Source organism: Toxorhynchites rutilus, chromosome 2, assembly GCF_029784135.1.
Source record: "Toxorhynchites rutilus septentrionalis strain SRP chromosome 2, ASM2978413v1, whole genome shotgun sequence".
NCBI lineage: Eukaryota > Metazoa > Arthropoda > Insecta > Diptera > Culicidae > Toxorhynchites > Toxorhynchites rutilus.
In genome coordinates, this window is record NC_073745.1 from 165,507,607 (window position 1) to 165,533,915 (window position 26,309).

The 26,309-nt window shown below is 38.7% G+C and overlaps 1 protein-coding gene across 2 annotated transcripts in view; it reads left to right on the plus strand.

Moving 5' to 3' along the window:
* Window positions 1–2,474: 2,474 nt before the first annotated feature.
* The window catches only part of LOC129770804 (transcription-associated protein 1), a 35,346-nt gene continuing 11,511 nt past the window's right edge, over window positions 2,475–26,309 (plus strand). Inside the window, exons 1-12 of one of the 2 annotated variants that reach the window (XM_055773894.1) lie at window positions 2,475–2,752; window positions 2,818–3,517; window positions 3,575–3,741; window positions 3,804–4,039; window positions 4,095–4,470; window positions 4,528–5,638; window positions 5,696–7,085; window positions 7,143–7,435; window positions 7,492–7,824; window positions 7,891–8,132; window positions 15,590–15,734; window positions 15,791–18,361. In XM_055773894.1, coding sequence (XP_055629869.1) covers window positions 2,852–3,517; window positions 3,575–3,741; window positions 3,804–4,039; window positions 4,095–4,470; window positions 4,528–5,638; window positions 5,696–7,085; window positions 7,143–7,435; window positions 7,492–7,824; window positions 7,891–8,132; window positions 15,590–15,734; window positions 15,791–18,361 — 7,530 coding nt within the window. In that variant the 5' untranslated portion in view covers window positions 2,475–2,752; window positions 2,818–2,851. The remainder of the gene's footprint in view (window positions 2,753–2,817; window positions 3,518–3,574; window positions 3,742–3,803; window positions 4,040–4,094; window positions 4,471–4,527; window positions 5,639–5,695; window positions 7,086–7,142; window positions 7,436–7,491; window positions 7,825–7,890; window positions 8,133–15,589; window positions 15,735–15,790; window positions 18,362–26,309) is intronic. The other variant, XM_055773893.1, reaches the window with a different exon arrangement.

Genomic DNA, 26,309 nt, shown 5'->3' on the forward strand with positions numbered 1-26,309 from the left:
GTTTTTTGTATCATGACCAAAGCAAAGGCAGTTCAGGCACTGTGTCACGTCGCAATGCTGCGGTCGGTAACGCTCCCAAGTGATGATGACTTGAAACATATCCTGGATTTCCTTTAGAGCACCAATGGTAGTGGAACCCTTAACGAAATGGACCAGAAACAACTCATCCCGGCAGCTCTGATTGGTTGACTCTCGGCTAGTCATTGGATAGACGGCCATTGGTTTCAGTCCGCGCTGCATTAGTTCAGACTGAACGTCAGTTGCTTCGGATGGTGGTTCTCCTCGTAGTACCACCTTCATTGGTTTCGCCAACGGCAAATCGTGCGTGAAGAATTCAACTCCTTCCGATTTTAAAAAGGAGCCGACCTTAGAATATTTCTGCATGCTGGAGCACACGATTTAAGTTCCTACGCTGCACAGTTTGAAACGTGGCTGGAGGTTCTGTTCAGTGAGCTCGGTTTTAAGGTTGTTGACATCTTTCCTGGAGATGAAAAGCGGGGGAATCCGCTCCTTCTTCATGATTGTAGCACCTTTAGAGTTTTCCGGCAGTACCGAGTACAGGATGCTCTGGAGGAGACGATTCGTTGTTTCATCCGTTGGGGCTTTGGTTTGAGTGCGGGCCTTCTTCTTCGGGCACCAGTAGCTGATTCGGTCGTACGTCCACGACTCATGTTGAATTCCTTGGCGATATTCACCAAGCACGCTAAAGCGTGTGACGCCGAATCCACTTCCAGCGCGGGTAAAAAAAAGAATGGAAAAAACCAAAAATATAAAACTACCTGACTATAGCTAAAAGCGAGAGCCGTAAAAAATCACGTGTTGTCGGTACGAATGACATACACAGAATAATAATCGCTGCACCGAATTGCTCGATTGACCCATAGTTTTCATAGCCATAGCCATAGTTTTCATGGCATGTTTCTCATATTTCTTCTTGCGCTATCCTGCAAAAATGGTGTTGGTACGAGACGACGAGGAGCGCAGCGAGCAAAGCGATTAGATCAAGTAGAAAAGAACATGGTGAGCACAGGGTGCCCACTGAATTAAAGAGAGATAGTCGCGAACTGAGTTAATTGGAGAAACATTGTGTATCAGGTCATGTTGTAAAGAGGTTGAGCTAATAAATAAATGAATGAAATTTCACTTTGAATCAGGGCTGGAAAAATCCCATCTGGATCAGCAGATTTGTATGGTTGGAAGTTTCTCACCGCATTTTCTTCACTGACTCTCGTGAAGACCAATACATACAACAATTTGCTTATGCACTATAAAGTCTTGTGAGACACCTTCGAGAGCATTTTGTGTCACGACTATTGCCAGGACTGGTATCAGGATTAACAGATGTAGATCCCGGGAAATGAGTCCTCATCAATAAGTCTAAGGAGTAGGAGGAGGAGAGGGAGTCTTTGAGAAAGATCTTATTCAAGGGAACCGATTATCCATCTTCCAAACGCCACATAGATATTGTTTAAATAAATACCATTTAGATCGAATTGTGTTCACATCGGGTTCAGAATTTATCAACTGGCTTTTTTCGAGACTCGTTCGCTCTAGAATTTGTATCGGTTACGTCCTATATCAATAAACTAATTCTTATTCAACTTATTCGAGTTCTGTGAGCCTATCATATGAAATGAAATAATAATGTTTTTGACGTAGGACTACGTCTTACATTAAGGGTGCCAAATCAGAAAACAGGTCACGTTTTTATGAAATAAAATTAACGTTAATAACTATTAATGTTGCGAACGTATTTCAACGATTTGCATACCAATCTAATCGGAAATTTTCTAAGATTGATTTGATATGTAATACATTATAATCCCATAGTCTGTATATGGTTGATGAAATTGATTGATGAAAATTGGAAGCATTCCCATTTCCCCATACATTTGTTCTGTCCATTTGTGTGCTTTCCCGAACAGAGCTGTCAATAAAGCGCAAGTTATGCAGCCACTAGAATAGAAACAGCGAAGGGGGATAGCGGAAAGACAATATTGGTGTGTGTTGCTTGTTTTCGTTGCGCGAAACATAGAACTTGTTTATCTCCTGCACATGTGAATAGCACAACTTTGATACTTTTAGTTGCCATTCGTATTTGCTCTCATGGGCATCAGCTCTGTTCTGATGCAACAAGCTCCTAGCTTTGTTGACGGTTTTGACCGAGAGCCGAGAAACGGTTTTTCATAAACGGTCATTCTCGCGATGTTTCATTTTTATCGCTGCAACTGTGTGCATCTGTTAGACGCGTGTTTGATGCTTGTTGAATGGCGATACGCGGAAAATGCAACTCGTTAAATAATCAGTGCAATGCGTGCATTGATATAAAGAAATACATTGCGACATATGACAAATTAGATTTTTCTTTTATTGCGTTTTGAGTAGTTTTGGAAGGAAATCGCTTGATTGATTTTTTCATGTCATCCCTAGTTTCCTGAGTTTCCTAAATTGGTGAATAAAGTAGCTGTCAATAATTTTCGTCTGGACGAACAGTGAGCTTGGGCAAGTGAAAGGCAGTTGTTTAGTGCAAAATAATCGAGTAAATAATAGCTATAAGTTTGAATTGTCGTTATCTTGAACCCTTACAACCTAACTACAAGGATTGCGAAGTGAAAAAATGTAGCAGAAGTTTATTATATGTGGAAAAAATAGATTTTTCTACTTTTGACATAAAGCTCAGTTTAGCGAAGCAGCGGCATAAATTCACCAATTTCACCACACTAACACTTAAATACTTTTGGCGGCCTGTTTGGTGAGTTTATTCTGATCAAAACAAAACAAAATCACGTGCGATTGTTTGTAAACAGAGATATGTAGATGTGTATATTTTAGGTTTTAACACGTGAACACCATGGCATCATTGTATGCACAAAGTAGTGCATCACCCCAATCGCAACAGGTGATTGACTCTGTGCAAATGAATCATTTTCGGAGTTTTGTCAACATGCTTGGTGATCCTTCGGCAAAAGATGAAATTAAACTAAAAGCAGCCCAAGAATTGAGCGAACACTTCGAATTAATTACACAATGCAACGCCTATCCGAATTTTTTGGAACACTCAATGCGAATATTTCTGAAAATATTACAAGAGGGCGATGCTCATTTTATTTCTGAGCTGAACTTACAACAAGTGCGCAAACTAATACTAGAAATGATTCATCGATTACCGACATCGGAGCTTATTCGTCCTTATGTTAAACCGATTGTCATACTCGCGATAAAATTATTGCAATGTGACAACGAAGAGAATGTACTGGTGTGTTTGCGAATAATAATCGATGTGCACAAGCAATACCGGCCCTCATTTCACCCGGAAATACAAGACTTTCTGTCATATGTCAAAACCCTTTACTCTGATTTGCCTAAACATCTCACTACGATGTTTGAGCCGAAGCAGCCGATTAGGGTAAAGGACCTTAAAGATGTCAATTTTGAGGCATTATTGCCAGATACCTTCACAATTACACCGATTCAAGTAGAAAAAAAGACAGCAGATGGAAAGCTCTCAACTGCGACGGTAAGTATTCAATGAATTCTATGCAAGAAAGGTGTAATCAAATCTCGTCTTTTCCAGTATAATTTGATTCCTAAAGGAGTCAATTCACTTAAAGTATTACAGGAGCTTCCAATCATTGTAGTATTGATGTATCAAATTTACAAAACAAATGTTCATCAAGAAGTGGTTGACTTTGTTCCTCTAATAATGAGTACAATAACACTACAACCATCAACTGTGCATAAGTAATGATAATCTTTATATGGGGTGTATCTATTTATCTATATATGTTTATTTATTTACACAGGCACTCGCCAGGATTCAATAAAGAGATTTATGTCGACTTCATGGGTGCTCAAATTAAAACGTTGGCATTTTCGGCATACATAATCCGATTGTTCCAAGATGTTATTTTAACACATGCTCCAGCAATGGTGAAAGGAATGCTCAACTTATTGGAAAACTGCCCCAAGGAAGTGGCTCACCTGAGAAAAGAGCTATTAGTTGCAACAAGGCATATTCTGGCCACCGAGCTCAGAAATCGTAAGTCATGAGATATGGCGTGTTTAAAGGATGTTCATATGACACGACGTTTTAGATTTCGTTTCATCGATTGACAAACTATTTGATGAGGATGTATTACTTGGAAAAGGTTGGACTACTCATGAATCATTGCGGCCGCTTGCATATTCCACTTTGGCCGATTTGGTTCATCACGTTCGTCAACATTTGCCTCTTTCTGCGCTCTGTAAAGCTGTCTATTTGTTTGCGAAAAATGTTCATGACGAATCCTTGCCAACCAGTATTCAAACTATGTCATGCAAGTTGTTGCTAAATTTGGTGGAATGCATACGAATTAAAACCGAAACGGAACCTGTCGTTGGTCGAGAACTTCTAATCACAATGTTGAAAGTGTTTACACAGAAGTTTCATACTATTTCTAAATTGCAACTTCCACAGATAATGCAAAAATGGTAACGTATAGAAGGAATATAGCCTAGATTCTAAAATTAATGTGATATTAATTATAGGAAAAACCTTAAACCGGAAAATACAACTACATCTGCGGCACAGAGTAATACGGCACCAGGCACAACACCACAACATTCATCTCAAACGCAGCCTGAGAAAGATAACATAGCAAAAGATTTCTTGGCTATCGATCTGTCTGATAATTCGTTCAAACTTACTAGCATTGGGTTTTCACAGCCAAACAATTTGAACGTGACGGAATATCGAAGCTTAGTGAAAACACTGGTTTGCGGTGTCAAGACAATCACTTGGGGTTGTCCGGCTGCAAAAATGAATTCAAACGATCACAATGTTCCAGCATCAAAACTTTTTAACCCGAATGAAATACTTATTTTCATCGATTTGTTTCATTGGGCTCTAGAAGCTTTAGATGTTTACACAATCAATGTTCCGACAGTTGGTGTGTCACAAACACCCCCACAGCATAAACAAACTCTCCAAATGCCACGTTCAAAGGAAGAGAAAGAAGTACTCGAGCACTTTAGTGGCGTCTTTCTCACAATGGATTCGCAGAATTTCCAGGAAATATTCGCGTCCACAATAGATTTCATGGTTGATAGATTATATAAGAACTCAGCTCTACAGGTTATTGCTAATTCATTTTTGGCGAATCCAAAAACGTCACCTTTATTTGCCACAGTGCTTGTCGAATATCTGCTCGAGCGGATGGAAGAAATGGGATCTAATGTTGAACGGTCAAATCTGTACTTACGTCTTTTCAAACTTGTGTTTGGTAGTGTCAGTCTATTCGCAGCAGAAAATGAGCACATGCTACGGCCACATTTGCATAATATTGTTAATAGGTCGATGGAACTTGCCATGACAGCCAAGGAACCTTACAACTATTTCCTCCTACTCAGAGCACTGTTCCGTTCAATTGGTGGTGGTTCACACGACTTGTTATATCAGGAATTTCTGCCATTATTACCCAATTTATTGGAGGGTCTGAATAGGCTGCAAAGTGGTTTCCATAAACAACATATGAAGGACCTTTTCGTAGAACTTTGTCTCACGGTGCCTGTAAGATTGTCGTCATTATTGCCATATTTACCAATGTTGATGGACCCATTAGTGTCTGCTTTGAACGGATCGCATACGTTAGTAAGCCAGGTAAGCTATCTTAAATATGTCTACGGTAGTTATTTTGAATTTTAACCTCCTTTTTAGGGCCTTCGGACTTTGGAATTGTGTGTGGATAATCTTCAGCCGGATTTCCTATATGACCATATCCAACCTGTACGAGCCGATCTCATGCAGGCCTTGTGGAGAACATTACGAAATCAGGACAGTGCTGCAGTTGTTGCGTTTAGGGTTCTTGGTAAATTTGGAGGAGGCAACCGGAAAATGATGATTGAACCCCAACAGCTAATGTATCAAGAAAATGATATGGCTCAACCTGCGGTCGTTGCTTACTTCCAGGAGCATCGCAAGCCGATTGATTTTCCAGTTGATAACGTAATCGAAACTGCTTTCAATGCACTGAAAACCAGTACAACTGATCCATTCTATTGGCGTCAAAGCTGGGAAGTTATTCGATGCTATCTCGCTGCATCTATATGTCTTGACGACGATAAACACACGCTGCAAAAACTTTTCATGCATCCCAGTTTCACTGAAAATAATATAGTGACCGCAGGAACACATTACATCCTGCAAGACAAACGAGCAAGACTGACACATCAAACCGCTTTGACTGGAATGTTTGTTGCGGCAGCTACGAAGGAATTACGAGGATCGGTCTTGCCAACAATGGTAGCAGTTGTGAGACACTACACAATGGTTGCCATTGCACAGCAAGCAGGCCCATTTCCACATAAGCATTATCAGATGAACAACGGACTTGATCCGTTAGTTTTAATCGATGCATTGGCTGCAATTATGGGTCACGAAGAAAAAGAACTGTGCAAACCGGGGAATTTGGCCATGGTTTTGATCCTGGAAACGGCAACAAATATAATGGGATCCAAGGAGCGTGCTTGCAGGCTGCCTATGATGCAATACTTGGCGGAGAAAATGGCAGCTTTGTGTTACGAACGACCATGGTACTCGAAAATGGGTGGCTGTATAGCTCTGAAGTTTCTTTATCAAAATATGGCTATGCGCTGGTTGTATCATCATCTATTCATTTTTCTGAAAGCGTTCATGTTCATAATAATGGATCTAACCGGTGAAGTGTCCAGTGGGGCTATTGATATGGCTCAAAATTACTTGGAGAAAATGTTAAAGATTTGCATGACACCGCTTGATAGAGATTGTAAGAACGAAGAATTAATTTCAACGCAGAAGAAAGCAATGTACGATGTTATCCACGAACTCGTGAGACAAGTTACAAGTCCCCACACTCTTGTTAGAGAGACGGCAATGTCATCACTTCGACTGATCGCAGAACTTCAAGAGAAAACAGTTACCGATGTTATGAATCCTCATAGGGAAGTACTTGTTGACATGATTCCTCCTAAAAAACATTTATTACGACATCAACCCGCAAGCGCCCAAATTGGTCTCATGGACGGGAACACCTTCTGTACTACCTTGGAACCTCGTTTATTCACTATCGGTTTGTGTTAACGCATTTTCAATTATAGTTCTCAATATCATATTAATATTTTTTTAGATCTCAATATTTTAACCCATAAAGTATTCTATCACGAAGTACTTACACTATCCGATGCAGAAGATACAACTCTCAATAAATTGGATTGTTATAAGACGGTCACAAACTTGATCCCTTTGCGAAAGAGTGCATTGCGCGCTTTGGCTGCCTGTCATTATATTCCGAATGGTTGCAGGGAGAAAATATTTTCAATCCTGTTCAAAGCTCTGGAAAAAAATAATGTTGAACTACAAGAAACCGCATTCGAATGCATGCAAAATTTTCTACAAGGATGCACGGTTGATAAAGAAGCAGTGAGTAGAATCTAGGCACAATTTATTGCTTATAAATTAGTTATCTTGGTTTGCAGATTCATGCAGGTATTCGGCCGCTATTGATGCAACTAGGTGATCACCGCAACTTGACGTCAAATGGGGCGAAACGACTCTCCTATCTCACACAGCTGTTCCCTTCGATGTTCAACGAAAAATTGTGCGATTCCCTACTACAAATCGTGAAAAAATTGCTGGAGACCTCAATTACGACCAACAAAGGCTCTAATTTCCTGTCCGCTGCGAGAACGGGCGAAACCGAACAGAAGATTGTTACTATAATTGGAATCTTCCATCAGATTCCAGCAGCGTCGGCTAAATTCATAGACAGTTTGTGTAAATTGATTCTTCAAACTGAAAAAAGTTTAATGGTAAGCCATGGAAACAATTGGACTTGTCGTAGAAAATTTTGAACACAAAAAATATTTTGGTTTTAGATTGAGCCATGTTCACCGTATCGTACACCTTTGGTGAAATTTTTACTCAAGTTCCCAAAAGAGACTATCGAGTTGTTGCTGAGTGATGTTAACATAAAAGATTCCCAATGGAACAGATTCTTGATATACTTGTTGAGGCATAAAGACGGTGTATCTTTCCGAAATGCAGTTCAGGACAAAGGAGCAAGACTTGTTCAGCTGATTTTGATCAATTCTGAAGGAAGTATTGCGGTTGCACAAGGGTAAGTATTCACAGAATATACTGCAAAGAATGTATCATACGAGATGCGGCGACACTGGCGCTATAAAACATTGTATCGTCACTTTCAACGCTCACTATTTCTTAATTTCTATAACGTTCCGTGCAAAAATTCTAGTACTCGAGTAAGGTTACAGATAGGAGAAACAGTAATTGACAGATAAACTCTAATGTATAATAAGCAATACTCAGTGGAAAACTATAATATTCCCAATTCTGGGAAGAGAGTACCGCACTTGTGGTCTGCGGACATAGAAACGGGAGAAGTTCATGCGTGTGGACAAACGAAAAACGACAATGAGCAGGTACCGAGACGGGCAAAACTGTATAGTTGGACTGGCTTTCTGAAATATGGGTTGAAGAACCGTTTAACGAACACTTCTACCTCGAAGAACTTGCCGTTGCACTGCGCTCCCCCAAAAGGGAGCGACTGCATCGGTTATAAAATGATAAAGTTGTCCCACTTAGGTCAAAACACTCTCCTCGACATATTCAACACTAGGTTTACGGGACGCGTCATTTTGACGCATTTCGAATTTAATAAGGAAAACTACAAAAAACGGTTGAATTTTTATTTTATTTCTTGTAATAGTCATTATCCATTATCCACGGATCGAGGTGAATATATATTTAAGTATATTTTCTCCAAAGTGTGGAAATATCGAATTTCTCTATGTGTTACACTGAAGTCGCTTTTTACGCGGATTCTGGAATTTTCGCGTGAAAAGCGACTCCGGTGTATACCTTTCTCTACGGATATGCGTCAATTTAACACAATCGTAGTGTAGACAAAATTTGGTGTAAATATGCAAACACCAATAATATATGAATAAAAAAGAGGACTGTGCTGACACTTCGATCCGCTATTTCCGTTGTCCGATATGGTTATCTCAAATGAGCCTTAATTTTACATATTTCCATTTTTTACTTATAGTATATAACGAAATTGCTTTCTAAATACTGTTATACAGCCATTCCATGTTAAATCGATATAGTGATTCTCAGAATTCCGTGAAAAGTGATCGTTTCGTTTCTTATTGCAATATATATAGATAAAACCCGGATTTTTTTTTGTTCGTTAGGGTGACATTTAGAAAAACAGATATTTTTTCCATTTATTTTTTTAATTTTTTTTTATTTCATTTTTTCCAAGAATTAATTTTTTTTCAAAAATGCATAACTTTTGAATTACCAGATCGATTCAGATGATCGATATACAGGTAAACTTCGATATAACGTACATTTCACTTTCAAAATTGTACGTTGTATCGAATTGTACGTTATATCGAAGCATAATAAAGTACTCACAAACGTAGTCTATAATACATTATTGTGTTGCTGTTTTAGTAAAGTTAATGAATAACTTCAATCAGAAGACGAAGCCAGCCTTTCTCATGATGTTTTCCTTCGTACTGTTGATTAAAGCTTGATTCATTTAGAATCCGGAATCACAAAACCAGCTGTATTTCGGGATTTATTGAAGGTACAAAACTTGTTTTAGCATCACAATACAGGTAATTCATTGTTTTATCAGAAAAAAAAATATTGAAAAAAATTTTCCTTCACACTTTGGAAATGTGTACGTTATATCGAGGTAAAATATATGTTATATTGAGTGACGTTATATCGATGGTACGTTATATCGAAGTTTCCCTGTACTGAGTTAAAGCCAATTAGATGTTTTTTTTTGAAAAATACCTAACCTTTAAAAAGTTGGAATTAATTTTCTGTAATTATTGATTGTATTTGTTTTTTTTTATAGTTTACATGGTCTCGGGACCAAGGGCGCTATATTTTTTATATTTTTCTCTTGAAAGGATTCTTGAGGATTTTTTACATAACATATCAGAAAATCAAAGATGTGTTCTTTTTCGTTTTGTGAGTTATGATTTCACTTTTCCCCTTTTTTCCAAAAATGACTTTTTTTTAAAAAATTCATAACGTTCACTACTAAACCGATTCAGATATCTACATATTGAATTGAAGTCAATGAGCTAGTCTTACTACACTTGCGAAAAAATTGAGTTCTAGTTGCATAGATCTAGTCTAGTCGCATAGGAATATTGAAGGAAGACTGAGAACATGTTTACTTTGAGAAATCATTACTCAACAATTAAAAAACACATGTCTAATTTTCCCATATGTTGTGTAAAAAAACCTCAGCTTTCAGGAAAAAATATAAAAAGAATATAGCGCCATGTAAACTAGAGATGGGCAAACCGTTCATGAACTGTTCAAAAGTACTAGTTCACCAAAAAGAGTGAACGAATGGTCGTTCTTTTTTACTGGGCAACAGTTCACATAAACTCCTGACCCAGTTCAGAACGAACTGTGCATACAGTTCAGGACGAACTAAGATAAGATCAGACAATAGGGTGTCTTTTCCAAATTTCTGTCAGTCGCTCTGATTTCTGATTGGCTGATTTCGATAAATTTTGTAAACAAAGCTGATTTTTTCAGTGTTGCCAATAAAAATAAATAGAGTTGGATTTGTGTTGAATTTAGAAATTTAATGAATACTACGATATTTAGTTTAAAGGAATTATATACTTGTTTTTTGTTGTATGTTGTTGTATGTACTTGTTTTTTCACAATGAATAAAGTGAATGGCAAAACACTCATTTGTCAACTTAGCTTCGTTAGGACCTTAATGCGATTTCATATTCCGGAATATAATTTCCATTGCTAAGAAAAAATGGAAAGTATCATCATTAACTATGCAGATGGGAGAGTTGTTAGCTCTAGTTCGTAAATATGAAAAAAGAGATGGTTGATACAATCCAGGTTGTGTTTTGCTGACTACCAATCTCTTGTTACACAGCTGACATGTTCTTTCCCGCTGAGTTATTTTGATGATGTAACCAGCTATATAGAAGAACGAATATTGTTCTGTTCTGTCGAGGAAAGTTTTCGCTTCATCGTCGGCGTACTTATAGTCGAATTCAATATTCATGTCATTCACATTCTCACTAAAATTAGATGAAGCTGAAATTTGATATGATGTCGATGCTGCTTCACTGTCCATCAATTCATGGGATGAACGTTCTTCTCGCCGATTTGTTAACGAGTCCATCAATCCAACAAGATGTTCTTATGTATCGGCTATATACGAAGCATTCGGTACTTCGGTCATGTATTGCGAAAGAGTAACTATTTTCAAGTTGTTCCTGAATTGCAATGGAGTTGAGTGCCGTTGTTTTGCACGGAGAAGAGACTCTCCAGACAATCTTGGACGAGTTGTTATGGATATCATTATTATATTATAGATATGGGTATTTAAAAGACTTATTTTATATTTTTAAAACATATTTTTAAGATTGCTCAATTGAAAATATGCAAAATCATTAAATTCGCACCAACCAAATGTTACGATTAATGAAAAAAGAAATTTAAAAAATTCGAAATTTTATAATATTTGGCAACTCAGGCATCTTCATGTCATGGCTTCGTTTTTGGACCACGAAGAAGAGTAAGAAGCCAGTTGTCTGATCTTATCTTAGAGGACGAACGGTGTATGGTGATCGGTGTATATGAGGCGAGCGAACGAGTGATAGATGGATGCTGCTGAAGGTGAATAGTCCTCAAATTAACGAATGGAAACACACGATAGCCCCATGCAATAACAAAAATAAGATGTCGGGATTGTCGTTTTGATAATAAAACGCAATATTTCAGTGGTTCTTAAATTGGATTGTTCGAATATTTATCAAATAAAGTTTTAATTTCATATTTTTAAGTTGAGGGTAAATATTTTAGTAAGACATGCAAATCTACCTCACCAAAAAAAATATAGTTGAAAGCGAAAGGATTCAAACAGTCATTTTTAACAGCAAATTAAAATTTGCGTCGCTGATATGAAATGTTTTTATATTATATCATATTGTGCTCAATAATTTCGAGAAAGTCGTTCGCGTTTTGGTATAGTTTTGCTATAGCAGTTATTGCAAAACATCGTAAGAGAAGCAGCGCAACGCTAGGTTGTGCTGAAAAGAATGAATCGCGTCTCGAGCTAAATCAAAATTTCAAAATCATAGTTTGATTTTCTATTCTATTTTAAACGAAATTCGGACATATAATTATTTGCTAACAAATAGCATTTTATGAATAAACAGAACAGTCCTACATAACATCCCACACTTTTTTTTACACTTGCTTCGGCATATCCCTCTAATGTGAGAGTGAGTGAACTGCTCAAAAGAACTGGTTCACTTAAGTGAACGGTTGATCACTGAACGGTTCATTGAAGTGAACCATTTTGCCCATCTCTAATGTAAACTATAAAAAACAAATACAATCAATGATCACGAGAACAAAACCCAATTTTTTGCAAGTGTAATATTTTTTCAAAAAAGGCTAGGTAATTGGCTTTGATTAGATTTGTCGATCACCTAAATCGGTCCTGTAGTTCAAATGTTATGAATTTTTGGAAAAGTGGAATAACTGATATTTAGGATCACCCTAAAATCGACATGGTCACCCTAACGAAAAAATGAAAAAAAGCTCTAATATTTTGCGATAAGAAACAAAAAAAAAACGAAATTCTGAAAAACATTATATCGGTTCGGCATGGAATGGCTGTATATGTGTGTTGCGTCAAAATGACGCGTGTTCGTGGAGTTAAGTTTATAAGAAACGTCCAATTTGTCTTCCGATTGGATGGGCACAAATACGTTTTTCGCATTCATTGGAAAGTTGGTCGCCGAAGCCTGAAAGAATCGACAGCACGTTCGGATGGTAGCTCTAGATCTGGAGAAGACATAAAACCGAACCAAGATTCCACTAATTCTATAGACATTGGTAGACTAGGGGTAGGGGGTAAACGACATCCTACTATACTTTGTGAAAAGCTTCGCGACAATCGGGACCTTCGGGGTGAATGTTGGGAACGCCAGTTCCAGGTCTCTCCACGAAGAAATTGGTATACCTCGAGGTTCCGTCGTAGCAGTCACCCTCTTCTTGATAGTGATAAACAGCCTGTTCCCGGTACTAACGAAGAGAGTGGTACAGAAATTTGTCTACCTTAGCTCGTTAATAACAACCGACAACAACAGCCGTGGAATTCGTAGACGCATAGTCAACGGAAGTCGTGCCTATTATGGGTTCCGCAAATCCCTAAGGTCAGCAAACTTCAACTCCATACGAAGTACAAGTCCCTCATTCGACCGATAGTCCTCTACGGGCACGAAGCATCGACGGTGGGCGAAGAGGGCTCGCAGTGGGCTTCTCGAGTGCCGAGTGCTCAGAACAATATATTGCGGTGTACAAGAGAACGTAATACAGGGTAACTTCGATATAACGTACATTTCACTTTCAAAATTGTACGTTGTATCGAATTGTACGTTATATCGAAGCATAATAAAGGACTCACAAACGTAGCCTATAATACATTATTGTGTTGCTGTTTCAGTAAAGTTAACTAATAAATTCAATTTGAAGACGAAGCCAGTCTTTCTCATGATGTTTCCCTTCGTACTGTTGATTAAAACTTGATTCATTTAGAATCCGGAATCACAAAACCAGCTGTATTTCGGGATTGATTAAAGGTACAAAACATGTTTTAGCATCACAATACAGATATTTCATTGTTCTTTAATAAAAAAAAAAATAATCAAAAAAAAATTTTCCTTTACACTTTGGAAATGTGTACGTTAATCGAGGTAAAATGTACGTTATATCGATTGACATTATATCGAGGGTACGTTATATCGAAGATTCCCTGTATGGAGAAGGAGGATCCCGGGACTAACTCTTCGGCGAACCCTGCTTCCAGCGAGTCGCCAAGGCTGGATGAGTGCGATGGGCAAGGCGTATTACAAGATAGTGTTTGCATCGAGTCCAATGGGGACAAGAAAAACAGGAACCCAGTGAGCGAGGCGGTTTGACCAGCTGAAGCAGGACTTTGAGCGAATCGGTGCGGTCCAATCTCAAAAAATGTTCCAATCTGCGATGTAATATCATCGTAAATAAATAGAAAACGTATAATAAGAAATGCTTGGCGGAAAATTGAAATTTTCCTTCTTAATTTCAGAAACAAAAATCAAAAAAAGTGAACGAACGCTACTGTGGTATCGTCATCCGGGGCAAATTGATCTCCGGAGTGAAATTGATCAAACGTACTAATTAAAAAAAAATTGAAATTTTCAAGGGTCTAAAAAATCTAAAACTTTTTGTTATGGAACGTTCAATAATCATCTGTAGGTTCTTTTCGTCAGTGGTTCTCATCAAATCGCTTATTAAATTGCAAAAAAATATATATGAAGCTACCTTATGTCAGCCAGCGCTCACTTGACATAAAATACTGTATTTCACACTAGCTACATTATTTCTTCTGATAAATTATTGTTGTGCATACTTGCAAAACTATAACTATACAAAAAATGGACAACCAAGTACTATAAGGTAGGTTTAACTATATAAATAGTCACTAAACACATTAATTTATGCTCAGCTGATTTTTCACATAGTTACAATTACTATTAAAATAGGTGAGAAAAATCAATTTTGCAAAAAAAGCACCATAAGAGACAACCAATGTTGCGAATCAGTCTTCTGGAAAACGGTCCACGGAAGTTTCATTTGAAATTTCATTTTATTTTATTTGAGAACCCTTAACATTTTTTTTCGAAATCGGGCCACGGGTTCCGGAGATATGGCGGGAACAAGTTCAAAAGTTATAAATTCCAGAACCAAAAACAACACAAAACACATCATTTGGAGTATCAAACTTCATGATTTATCAAAAATAGGTTATTTATGATAAAGTTCAGCCTATATTACTTCATTGACTCAAAACGAATATGTTCCGTATCAGGTTTGCGAGGGAAATGATCCCTTTATGACCAGAATGAAATCCCATTGTGCGACATATCGAACTTCATGATTTGTCAATACCAGCTCATTGGCGACCATTCAGAGGTTTATGGCAAATCAGGATAACCCGGACAGTCTCCGAATGACCTGCAGTTCAAACTTTAGATCGAGATATGAGAAAGGCACGACTACATTTCAGTTGAATTAAATCAGATGTGGTATCCTCGAACGCATGAATTCATTTCACCATTTACATATGAATCAATTTATTTCTATACATTTTCGTACATATTACGCTAGATTTTAAAATTGAAAATTTGAAAAAATTGATCAATTTCACCTCCAAAATATGTTTTGAAATTCCCGCTAAAAAATTTTCCCAATTAACGTTTAAGGAAATTTTTCAACGAAACGTTTCATAACATTTTATGACCTTTGCACCAGTACAGATTTAATAAAATGTGTATGTTTTTAACGAAACATTTTGGAAATATTTAGATTTTTCTTAAAATCGTGATCAATTTGCCCCGGTTTGTTGTAGCGTCAGTCTCTTCATTGATTAGTCTTTAATAATAAGCATATAAACACAATTTGATAATAAACATCGTGTATTATGTTATTTATTTGCAGAAAATCGTATGAGGACCGTTATGAAGCCCAACGACAAGCCATTTCGATCATCCATACGCTGATTGAATTCGATAGTCCATGGATTTCTACTCAAGCTGATATTGTGGCGGCGCTGAAAACTATTTGGAAGACTGATTTATACAAGGTATTTGCCACAAACTTTTTAAAGAACAACTTTCTAATTTGAATCTATTTTTTCAGACTTGTCAACTGTCGGTTGTTTGTGACATGTGGCATCTGGTGGCTAAAATTTTGATAGAATATTTCTCTCATAACACCAATGAGATCCCTTTGCTGTTTCAACTGTTACGTGCTCAGTGTTTGCGATTTATACCCGATTTTCAATTTTTCCGTGACTTTTTACAAAACACTGTTTGTCAGAGTTATACGGTAGACTGGAAGCGTAAGGCATTTTTCCACTTCGTAGAGTGTTTTGCAGACCAAGAAGTGTCCCAAGATTTGAAGGCCAAAATTCTAACAATGATAATAATACCGAGTTTTGCAGTTAGTTTCGAAAAGGGTGAAGGTAATCGATTGGTAGGAGCACCACCCGCGCCGTATCAAGAGGATGATAATAATGTGGTGTCAGTGTTTATAAACAAAGTAATCGATCCCGAAAAACCATTCGCCAACGAAGATGCTGTGAGGATAGCTTTGTTGCAGTTTGCCTGTTTACTTGTGGAAAGAGCTTCACCCCATATTCATGATGGCGATGCGAATAATAAGCGAGAGGGCAATAAACTAAGACGTCTTATGACCTTCGCTTGGCCTTGTTTGCTGCCGAAAAATTGTGTTGATCCAGCAGCTCGATACCATGGGCATTTGCTACTCAGCCATATTATCGCTAGATTGGCAATACACAAGAGAATAGTTTTGCAAGTATTTCACTCACTCCTAAAGGCTCATGCCGTTGAAGCAAGAACAGTGGTGAAACAGGCATTAGAGGTTTTGACACCAGCAATGCCGCTGCGAATGGAAGATGGAAATACAATGCTGACACACTGGACGAAAAAAATTATTGTCGAAGAAGGACATTCAATGCAACAACTTTTCCACATTTTGCAGCTACTTGTAAGACATTTCAAAGTTTACTATCCTGTACGCCATCATTTAGTACAGCAAATCACAAACTCAATGCACCGTCTTGGGTTCACCGTGAACGCTACTATCGATTATCGCAAGTTGTCGGTGGAACTTGCTGAAGTGATTATTAAATGGGAACTCCAACGTATAAAAGAGGAATCGGAAGGCGGCATCATTGAAGACGATGAAAGCAAAGTACATAGTGAAGCCAAGCAACAGCCAAGTGGTGCTGTAAAGCGTACAATACAAGAGGAGGAAGCTAGGAAAAAAATGGCAACAGGCGATGCTAATCCGCAGCCGTCATCAAGTACCTCTGCATCAACTGCAACTCCTGGCACGACCAGTGTGAGCATAGAAGGCTCCAGCAGACCAATAGATCGAACTCATTGTGATGCTGTGTTAAATTTCTTATTTAGGATGGCGTGTCAGCTCAATGATATTTCTTCTACACCAGGAACAATGTCACCAGGAGAAGGTCTTTCTAGGCGATGTGTCACTCTCATAAAATTGGCGATTAAACCTGATGTTTGGCAACAACCGTCCGATTTAAAACTAACATGGCTTGATAAAGTTTTCACAAGTATTGAGGGACAACAACCAAATATTGGAAATATCTGCACTGCGCTGGAGCTTTTAACATTTTTATTAACAGTGTTGAAGAAAGATCAAATACTTGCCACGTTTCGTCCTCTACAGAGAGGTCTCTCAGCGTGTGTGACCTGCCCAAATACAAGGGTTATAAAGCTTATGCATGGTCTTTTGACACGACTCATGGCCATTTTTCCTACCGATACACACCATAAGCATGAAGAATTAGAGACACTTTATGCTACTATAAGTAAAATGATTTTCGAAGGCCTTGCGACGTACGAAAAGAATCCGCAAGCAAATCCATCAACATTGTTCGGTACGCTCATGACACTCAAAGCGGCATGTACCAATAATCAAAGTTACATTGATCGCCTGATTATCCCATTTATGCGACTGCTTAATCGATTGACCAAGGAACATTTGGGAGGAGTTGGCAATAATCAGAACGGAAGCAACGAAGCTACAAACAATGCTGGGTCAATAGCGCTCGAGTTATTAGTTGTTTCACTGGATCTCGTGAAAAACCGGGTAGTTGTGATGAGTGTTGAAATGCGAAAAATGTTCATCGGAGGGATACTGGTTGGATTAATCGAGAAAAGTAACGATGTAAAAGTTATCAAAGCGATTGTTAAGATGATTGAGGAATGGATGAAAAACAAAAACACTCCAGTCACGGTATCGCAGGCACCAACGCTACGCGAAAAATCTATTCTATTAGTTAAATTAATGCAGTATGTTGAAAAACGTTTCGCGGATGATCAAGAACTGAACGGTCAATTTTTGGAACTAGTAAACTATATTTATAGAGATGAACAACTAAAGGTGACCGAATTAACATCCAAATTGGAGGCCGCATTTTTAGCTGGCCTACGTTGCAATCAGCCTAAAATTCGTGCCAAATTTTTCGAAGTTTTTGATGGTTCGATGAGACGGCGCTTGCACGATCGCCTACTCTATATAATCTGCTCGCACGCTTGGGATTCAATTGGACAACAATACTGGATAAAGCAATGCATAGAACTGCTCATTTTAACTGCAAATACGACTACCCAGATTCAGAATAGTAACGAGAATCATCTACTACCAAATATCTCATCGGTAAGTGACAAGTAATTTTATACATGATATTTGATTCATTTAGAATTCGGAATCACAAAACCAGGGGTGACATTAAGTATTTCGAAACGAGTGATTTTTGTTCGTTTCGACCATTTTGACATGCCTTTGACCACCCACGAACCCAGAAATTTTACATTTCTCTACGAGACAAATTTTGCTCTAAATCTAGCACACCGAAAATATGAACTTGAAAAATATACATAATACTAAAACCATTTCGATTTGAGTTCAAATTTACTCGAAACGAGTTACTCGTTTCGAAATGCGCAATGCCACCCCAGTTCTATATCAAGATTGGTTAAAGGTAAAAACAATGTTTTTTGTTATTCTGCTGTTTTTATTGTTCTTTTCAGAAAAAAAAATATTCCGTCACAGTTTTGACGAAATTTCGTAATTTTCTTCGGAAAACCTCCATCAAAGTTTGGACTCTGTGTTGGTCAACCCCAGCGGCACTTTTTTTTCTCATGATCTCTTCATTTCTGCTGTATTCCGAATCACTTTGGCACCCTTCTTTAATTGTCATTTGAAAATTGGGATTATTTTATTTATTTATTTACAACTAGCTGACCCGGCAAACTTCGCCTTTCCCAAAATTTGTTTTTTGTTATCAATACCTTCAAACATTCACGTTTTCTTACTATGGGCAAGTTCGCAGAACTGTTCAGTAATTGGTCTTCTAATCGACCCCGTTGAATTTACCTTTTACTATAAAATTCCTAGTATTTTTAACAGAACTCATCATTATAAAATCAGATTATTTTCAGACATAATTTTCGTTCAAGATTTTTCAACCACTTGCAAATAACATGTTTCTCCGTTACATGGAATAAATGTTTTATACAGAAAATATGATAGAATAAAGACAGCCCTAAATCGGACAATTCCTTCCTCGAGTTCTGCTCTTATCAACACATCCGGTGATCCTTTTTTTGGTATAGGTAGAAGAAGATATAGGAGTGCGTTTCATCACATTAAATTCCATTTCCAGTTTCGAACAAAGATCAATTTCGCTAGCGCAAACATCAAATGAACTAACAGCACTTGTCACCATGTAATTGTAGAACATATGGGAATTTATTTTGCGAATTTTCCATTTTTTCTTCAAAGTTTTCCGAAAATTTTCAATTGTCATGTTTGGTTGGAATATTTTTGGTTGAAATATGTGTAATATTTTAATGGGACCCCCTCTTTATTCCAGAGGAGGGAGGGGTGTTATACCATTATAAAGGGCGAACACGAAATTATTGCGACACATTCAACAGGGCATAACTTTATTACCATTGGGTAAAAATCAACCAAATTTTGCACACTTTCTCATTGATGTGTATTGTCTACATGCTGTCAAATTCGAAGTCGTGTTTTTCGATTCAACGAAAATGGAGGTGAACCAACGCGAGTCGAGAGAACAAATTCTTTCCAAACACCTGGAATTTCCTGACCTGTCGCACCGGCAGTTGGGAAAAATGTTGAACATTCACCATTCAACCGTCTCCAGAGTGTTGAAGCGGTTCCAGGAGTGGTTGACGTTGTACCACGGCAAAGGAGCTGGAAGAAAACCGGGACCGGAGAACAAAAAGACGGAGGGAAAGGAGAAGCGGATGATTAAAGCAAATCCCAACGTCTCAAGCCGTGATTTGGCATGTCGCAGAGCTACGTCCAGAATGCAAAGAAGAGGACTAGACTACATACATACAAGGTACAGAACTTCCCAAACCGCGATGAGCGGCAACAATCGACGGCTAAAACTCGGGCACGGAAGCTCTACGAGAAGATGCTGACAAAATATGGCTGCTGTGTGATGGGCGACGAAACGTATATAAAAGCCGATTTTAAGCAAATTCCGGGGTTGGAGTTTTTCAGCGGCAAGAGTAAGTTCGATGTGGACGACAAATTTAAGAAGAAGAAAATGTCGAAGTTCGCCTCCAAATATCTCGTTTGGCAGGCCATCTGCTCTTGCGGACTGAGGAGTGAGCCTTTCGTGACAAAGGGCACAGTAAATGGCGAGATCTACAAATCTGAGTGCCTCGAGAAGCGCCTTTTGCCGTTCTTGCAGCAGCACGACAAAGCTCCACTATTTTGGCCAGATTTGGCATCATGCCACTATTCTAAAAGTGTCCTGAAGTGGAATGAGGCCAATTCTGTCCATTTTGTTCCAAAGGACATGAACCCGCCAAACTGTCCGGAGCTGCGCCCGGTGGAGCAGTACTGGGCAATAATGAAGCGGGAACTTCGGAAGAGCAAGAAGACAGTCAAAGACGAGAAGGACATGTTAAGAAAATGGAAAAAAAATAGAGAAACTGGTACCGGATGACACTGTAAAGACTTTGATGGAGGGTATCAAGCGAAAATACGTTCAATTTTACACTCACTCAAGGCTCCATATATATATATATATATATATATATATATATATATATATATATATATATATATATATATATATATATATATATATATATATATTGCAAAATGCCCTTTCTATCGTACTCGTCCAGCCTTGGTGACTTTCTGGATGTTGGATGCGCCATAAAGTTGCACCAGTTCTTAGTTCATCCTCCTGCTCCATACTCCGTTTTCCTGTACACTTTCCTGTAAGTGCTTGTGAGCAGTGTTGCCACATTTAAATCTGAACCAGAGGGATAAAAATCTTTCTCATCTGTACTTTTTTTCAAAAATTTGTGCTGTATCATCGAAAATATTCATTGTAGAGAAGAAAAAAATTATTTATTAGCATTAAAAAAATGCTCATTTATGTACTACAAATACTACATCTACATTTGCAAGTCATTCGTGTGTTTAATGATGCTTATACATAGTTTCTTTAAATCTTGATTGTACACTATCATTTTTGAAAATTTTCGAGCTGTCACCACGATGTTTGACCAAATCCTTTTATCTCAAAGCTTATTTTTATTCTGATTATATTCAGAAAAAAATTATAGGAGGTTGGGTTCAAGACACGACCGCACTGTTGACGTAGAACTATGCTGTGGTTTAACTCAAGTCGCTTGTTTATAACTGCGGATATTATTTTATAATGCTACGAAAATTTTGAAATAACCATTTACCAGTTTGGTCGCCCTGAAATGTTTTTTTATTGTAGAATCATTTGACGATAATTGTTTGATGATTCATTCTTGTGCTCGCAGAATAATACATGATCGAGATAAGCGAAGCTGTCATCCTTAGTGGAGAAAGTTTTGCTACTGACAAGCGAAACCAAATCACATACAAAATTCCAGAACGACATTTACATTCTTGGTGACTAAATAAACGAAATAAACTCTATCTGTTAATCTCAACAACCTCGAAAAGAGTAGCAGTGCTTCATTATGATCAAGATAAGCGCAAATGCAATGCTAGTTGAAAGCAGTTTTGCGACTGGCACGCGAGCCCAAATAAATTAATAACTTAATATAACTTATTGAATAACTTGGTATTCCCCAAATAATTTTGCACATCCTTAGCACCTGCTTCACCATAGCGTCAGTTCAATGCATTGATGACAGAAAACAAACAATGTTAACTGCTGGGAAAAAGGTTGAATATTTGCCTCAGCAGAGATTCATTACTAATACCCTAGCGTAAATACAGCTCAATCTGAAACGAAGACATGTGATGACGCAAACAAGGAAGAACAAGCGATATTCATTGCTTCGAATACAGAACGATACTGAAAGTTTGTCTTCCTTCCTTGCTTGAGACTTTAAACTTCTTCAGTTCATTCGTCTCTAACCTTCAAAAAGGCCCTTGGAAAACTTTACTTTATCCATCATATTACTCCTCCACCCCCATTGCCTTGAGAAAGGCATTCGATCCCTCGCCGTCCAGCTCGCCCAACAACGATGTTGTTCAGTCGATTTCCTCACGAAGAATGAAAGTTTGCCTCAGCGAGATCCACTGTTTATACTCTAGGCAAATATTCCCCTTGGTTCTTCTTCACGGAGACTACATCTTACGATTTCCTTTTCGTGGCTCGTCGGTAAGTTGCTCGTTGTTGACAGCTCTGTTCGGGAAAGCACACAAATGGACAGAACAATGCATGAGGAAATGGAAATGCTTCCAATTTTCATCAATTTAAACCATATACAGACTATGGGATTGCAATGTATAACATATCAAACAAATCTTAGGGAATTTCTAATTCGTTTGGTATGTAAATCGCCAAAATCCGTTCGCGGTAAAAATAGTTATTAACGTTAACTTTATTTCATAAAAACGTGACCTGTTTCCTGATTTGGCACCCTAATGAAAGACGTAGTTCTAGGTCAAAATCGCTCGACAGTTGCCGAGGAGTGAGAACTTTACAAACAAAGCATCGAAGAGCCGAAAAGGCGAGCGAACCGCCAATCCTTTTCTAGGCATCCAATTTTTGTCCGCCAATCCTGCACATGCTCGTTTTCTGAAATTGTGATTTCCTTACGAAGTAATTTGATCTTTAGGCTACAGAATTAATTCTCCACATCTTATACATTCCCATTGTAGAATCCTGGAAACTCTTCTAATACAACGTTAATGCTAGTCAAATTGAAAAAATTTCTGGGATTTAACATTGCCGTAGACTTGAGAGTCGAATCATCAAAATCGAATCTTTTTCTCATTTGTTTGATTAGCTCCACGAAAAAACTGCGACAAAAATTCTTTGAAACGATCTGCCTTTCGCTGTCCATTGTTCTGAAAAATTCTTCTGCTTCTATTCCAACCTAAAATTCTACAAATTTTAATCGCTGTTCGGATTTGTATTAAAAAATCGGTATTCGGTCGTCGGTTCTAAAATTGTGGACTGCATGAAAATCTTAAACTTGTAGGTGTCCACAAAGGATTACCACTGGTGGAGTCCTATCATAAATCTACAAGCTAAGTCCGGTCGGAAACAAGTCACAACGTTTGAATTAACACTTTTCGATAGTTTTACTTCTATATTTGATTCTACTAATTATGTTGTCGATTTGAAGGTTGGAATAAGACTAAAAGAATATACACTTGCAAACGCGCTCGCGTGGCTCACAGATTTGCTGTTGCAGTTGTGTGTGTTTCTGCACTCCCTATGGGTGGGGCTTATGGTTTACGCTCATACACTCGGCGGTAGACGGACCAATCGCTTTTCAAATGATCTTCATATTTAATTAGAGATGGGCAAAACCATTCACTTTAATGAACCGTTCAGTGACCAACCGTTCACTTAAGTGAACTAGTTCTTTTGAGCAGTATACACAGTTCCGCCAGCGGTCATCGTACACAGTTCGTTCTGAACTGGTTCTGAACTGCATACACAGTTCATCGTTCTCCGTACACAGTTCATTCTGAACTGAACTGTATACACAGTTCACTCAGCGGTCTTCTTACACAGTTGGTTCTGAACTGGGTGAGCAGTTCATGTGAACTGTTGCCCAGTAAAAAAACGACCGTGCGTTCACTCTTTTTGGTGAACTAGTTCTTTTGAACAGTTCATGAACGGTTTGCCCATCTCATCGAACATTGGACATTGAAATTTCAACTGATCAGTGCGGTGTTTTGAAAACATTCTTGGCGCTGACCTTTTGGCCGTTTTAACTTCTTAAGATAGCGGTTAGACCATGGAGGGTACTCATTTAACTGTCTTCCCAAAGCATAACCTATTGGTTTCGGCGGTATCTTCAAACACAAATGGTTTACATTCACGAAAAAGAATATGAAGAGCTGGGTGGTGTCATGTGAATTTAACTAGGGGTGTCGGAGCACGGATAACAAAATTGTGACTGGAGACCTCCTGGGTGACGAAGCAAAGATCCAATATGCGATTATTCTCATTCATAACATCGCACAGTTGGACACGACCGGCAGTACTATAATCATCTAGAAGTCGGCTCATACACAAATTCATTGTCGAGTGTGATGTATCTGGATACAAAAACGATACTGTACTCTGAATACAGTTGATACTTCCAAAATTGAAATCTCCAACTATTAATATTTTATCGTCGAGTGCCATCTGTGAGGTTATCCAAGAGAGCGAGTACAGATGCTGATCAAAGAGGGATGTGTCGTTCACTTTGTTAGGAGGAATGTAGATTACACATATATAAAGAGTACAACGGCTGAGAACGAGCGAGACCCACAGTTGCTCAACACCTGAGCAGCCAGGTGGAGATAGCATGCGCGATTTGTACTAAGAACGAGCAGCCAAGAGAACACCTCCCCCAGATCGTTTAGTGCTGTTTAATGCTGAGCCATCTTGCCGAAAAACTGAAAAAGATTCGCCAGGACATGTGGCAGAAGATTCAATACTGGTGTTATTGTAATTGTGCTATGGAGGTGGCATCTCTCGCGTTTTTTTGATGCAATGTAATGAGGATCTAGCATAGATTGGTCGTGGATAGCAGCAACAAACAAAGCATTATTAAACGCAACAGCAATGGTGGCAGCGATGTTGGTGGATTGGCAGACGGGGGACGCTTTTGGTTATTGTACATCAGATTCGATCCCAAATATATTAAATATAACAAGCGGGGTCGAATTGATATGCTGCTAGGAGCAGGAATCTTCTGGGATCTTCTGGGAACGAATCATCTTTGCGGAGAATCTACCTTCGCTTAGAAGCACCGACCTGGGATAGGTGATCGGAGGTGTGATTTCCGAACATACACCTGTTATAGCCCGTACATTTTGCAGAATCGTCGAACGGGACGATTTGAGAGACATACTGAAACGATTTTGAGAGATTCCACTACGATTACCGACGAGTGCATTTAGTATTTCCAGAACACTTTTCAACGTCGGGTAGCGCAAAACGGGTAGCGCAAAAACCAAATTACGGGTTGTCTTTGATGGCTCCGCAAGAACGTCCACTGGAGTCTCAATCAATGACACGCTAAAGATTGACCCCACCGTTCAAAACGATTTGGTGTCAATCCTACTGAATTTCCGATGTTACCGATACGTTTTCACAACAGACATACCGAAAATGTTTCGGCAAGTGGTTATGAGCGCTGAAGATACTCCATTTCAGCGAATACTATGGAGAGATGATTGCTCACTACGCCTCAAGGCCTTCGAACTGCTTACGGCGATTTACGGCTTGGCTTCGTCCCCGTTTCGCGCAACAATGGCACTGTCGCAATTGGCTGACAACGAAAATCATACGTTTCCGTTAGCTGCACTTGTACTGAAGAAATCGTTTTATATTGACGACACTTTCTGTGGAGCGCACACCATCGAAGAGGCGCAGTTGTTGTGTCAGGAGCTGTTGAAGGTACTTCGCAGTGGTGGTTTCGATGCACATAAGTGGTGCTCCAAGGATCCAGCTATCCTCAAGGGTATCCCGAAGCATCTTCGGACTAGTGCTTTCAATGTGATAAGCATAAAACCTCTTGGAGTAGTGTGGAATGCTTCACAAGATTGGTTTTCGTTCCGCATTCTACCACCTGACAAAACATGTCAATCGGTGACCCGCAAAGGGGTACTCAGTGAAATCGCTAGATTCTTCGATCCGCTAGGTCTGAGTGGACCGGTAGTGACAACAGCAAAATTGATCTTCAGAGAGGTTGGTCTGTTGAATCTTGGTTGGGACGACGCTGTTCCTGAAATCATTGCTGAGAAATGGCGCGCCTTCCGATCCCAACTGCCAGTGTTGAATAATGTTGAATTGCCTAGGTGGATTCTCAGCGATGGACCAAATGTTGTGGAACTTCACGGGTTCGCCGATGCATCAGATCAAGCATATGGGGCGTGCCTTTCCACGCGTCTCGTACATCAGTATAGTGCTGTCGTGATGAAACTCATTTGCAGTAAGTCAAGTATTCTACAAAAAAAAAGGAAAAACGAAGTCGATTACAACGCCGAGAGCCGAGCTCCTCGCTGCTCTGCTCTTATCTCGAGAAGTGACGAAGGTAATTAAATCAGTTGACGTCAGCTTCGACCATGTGATACTATGGAGCGATTCACAAAC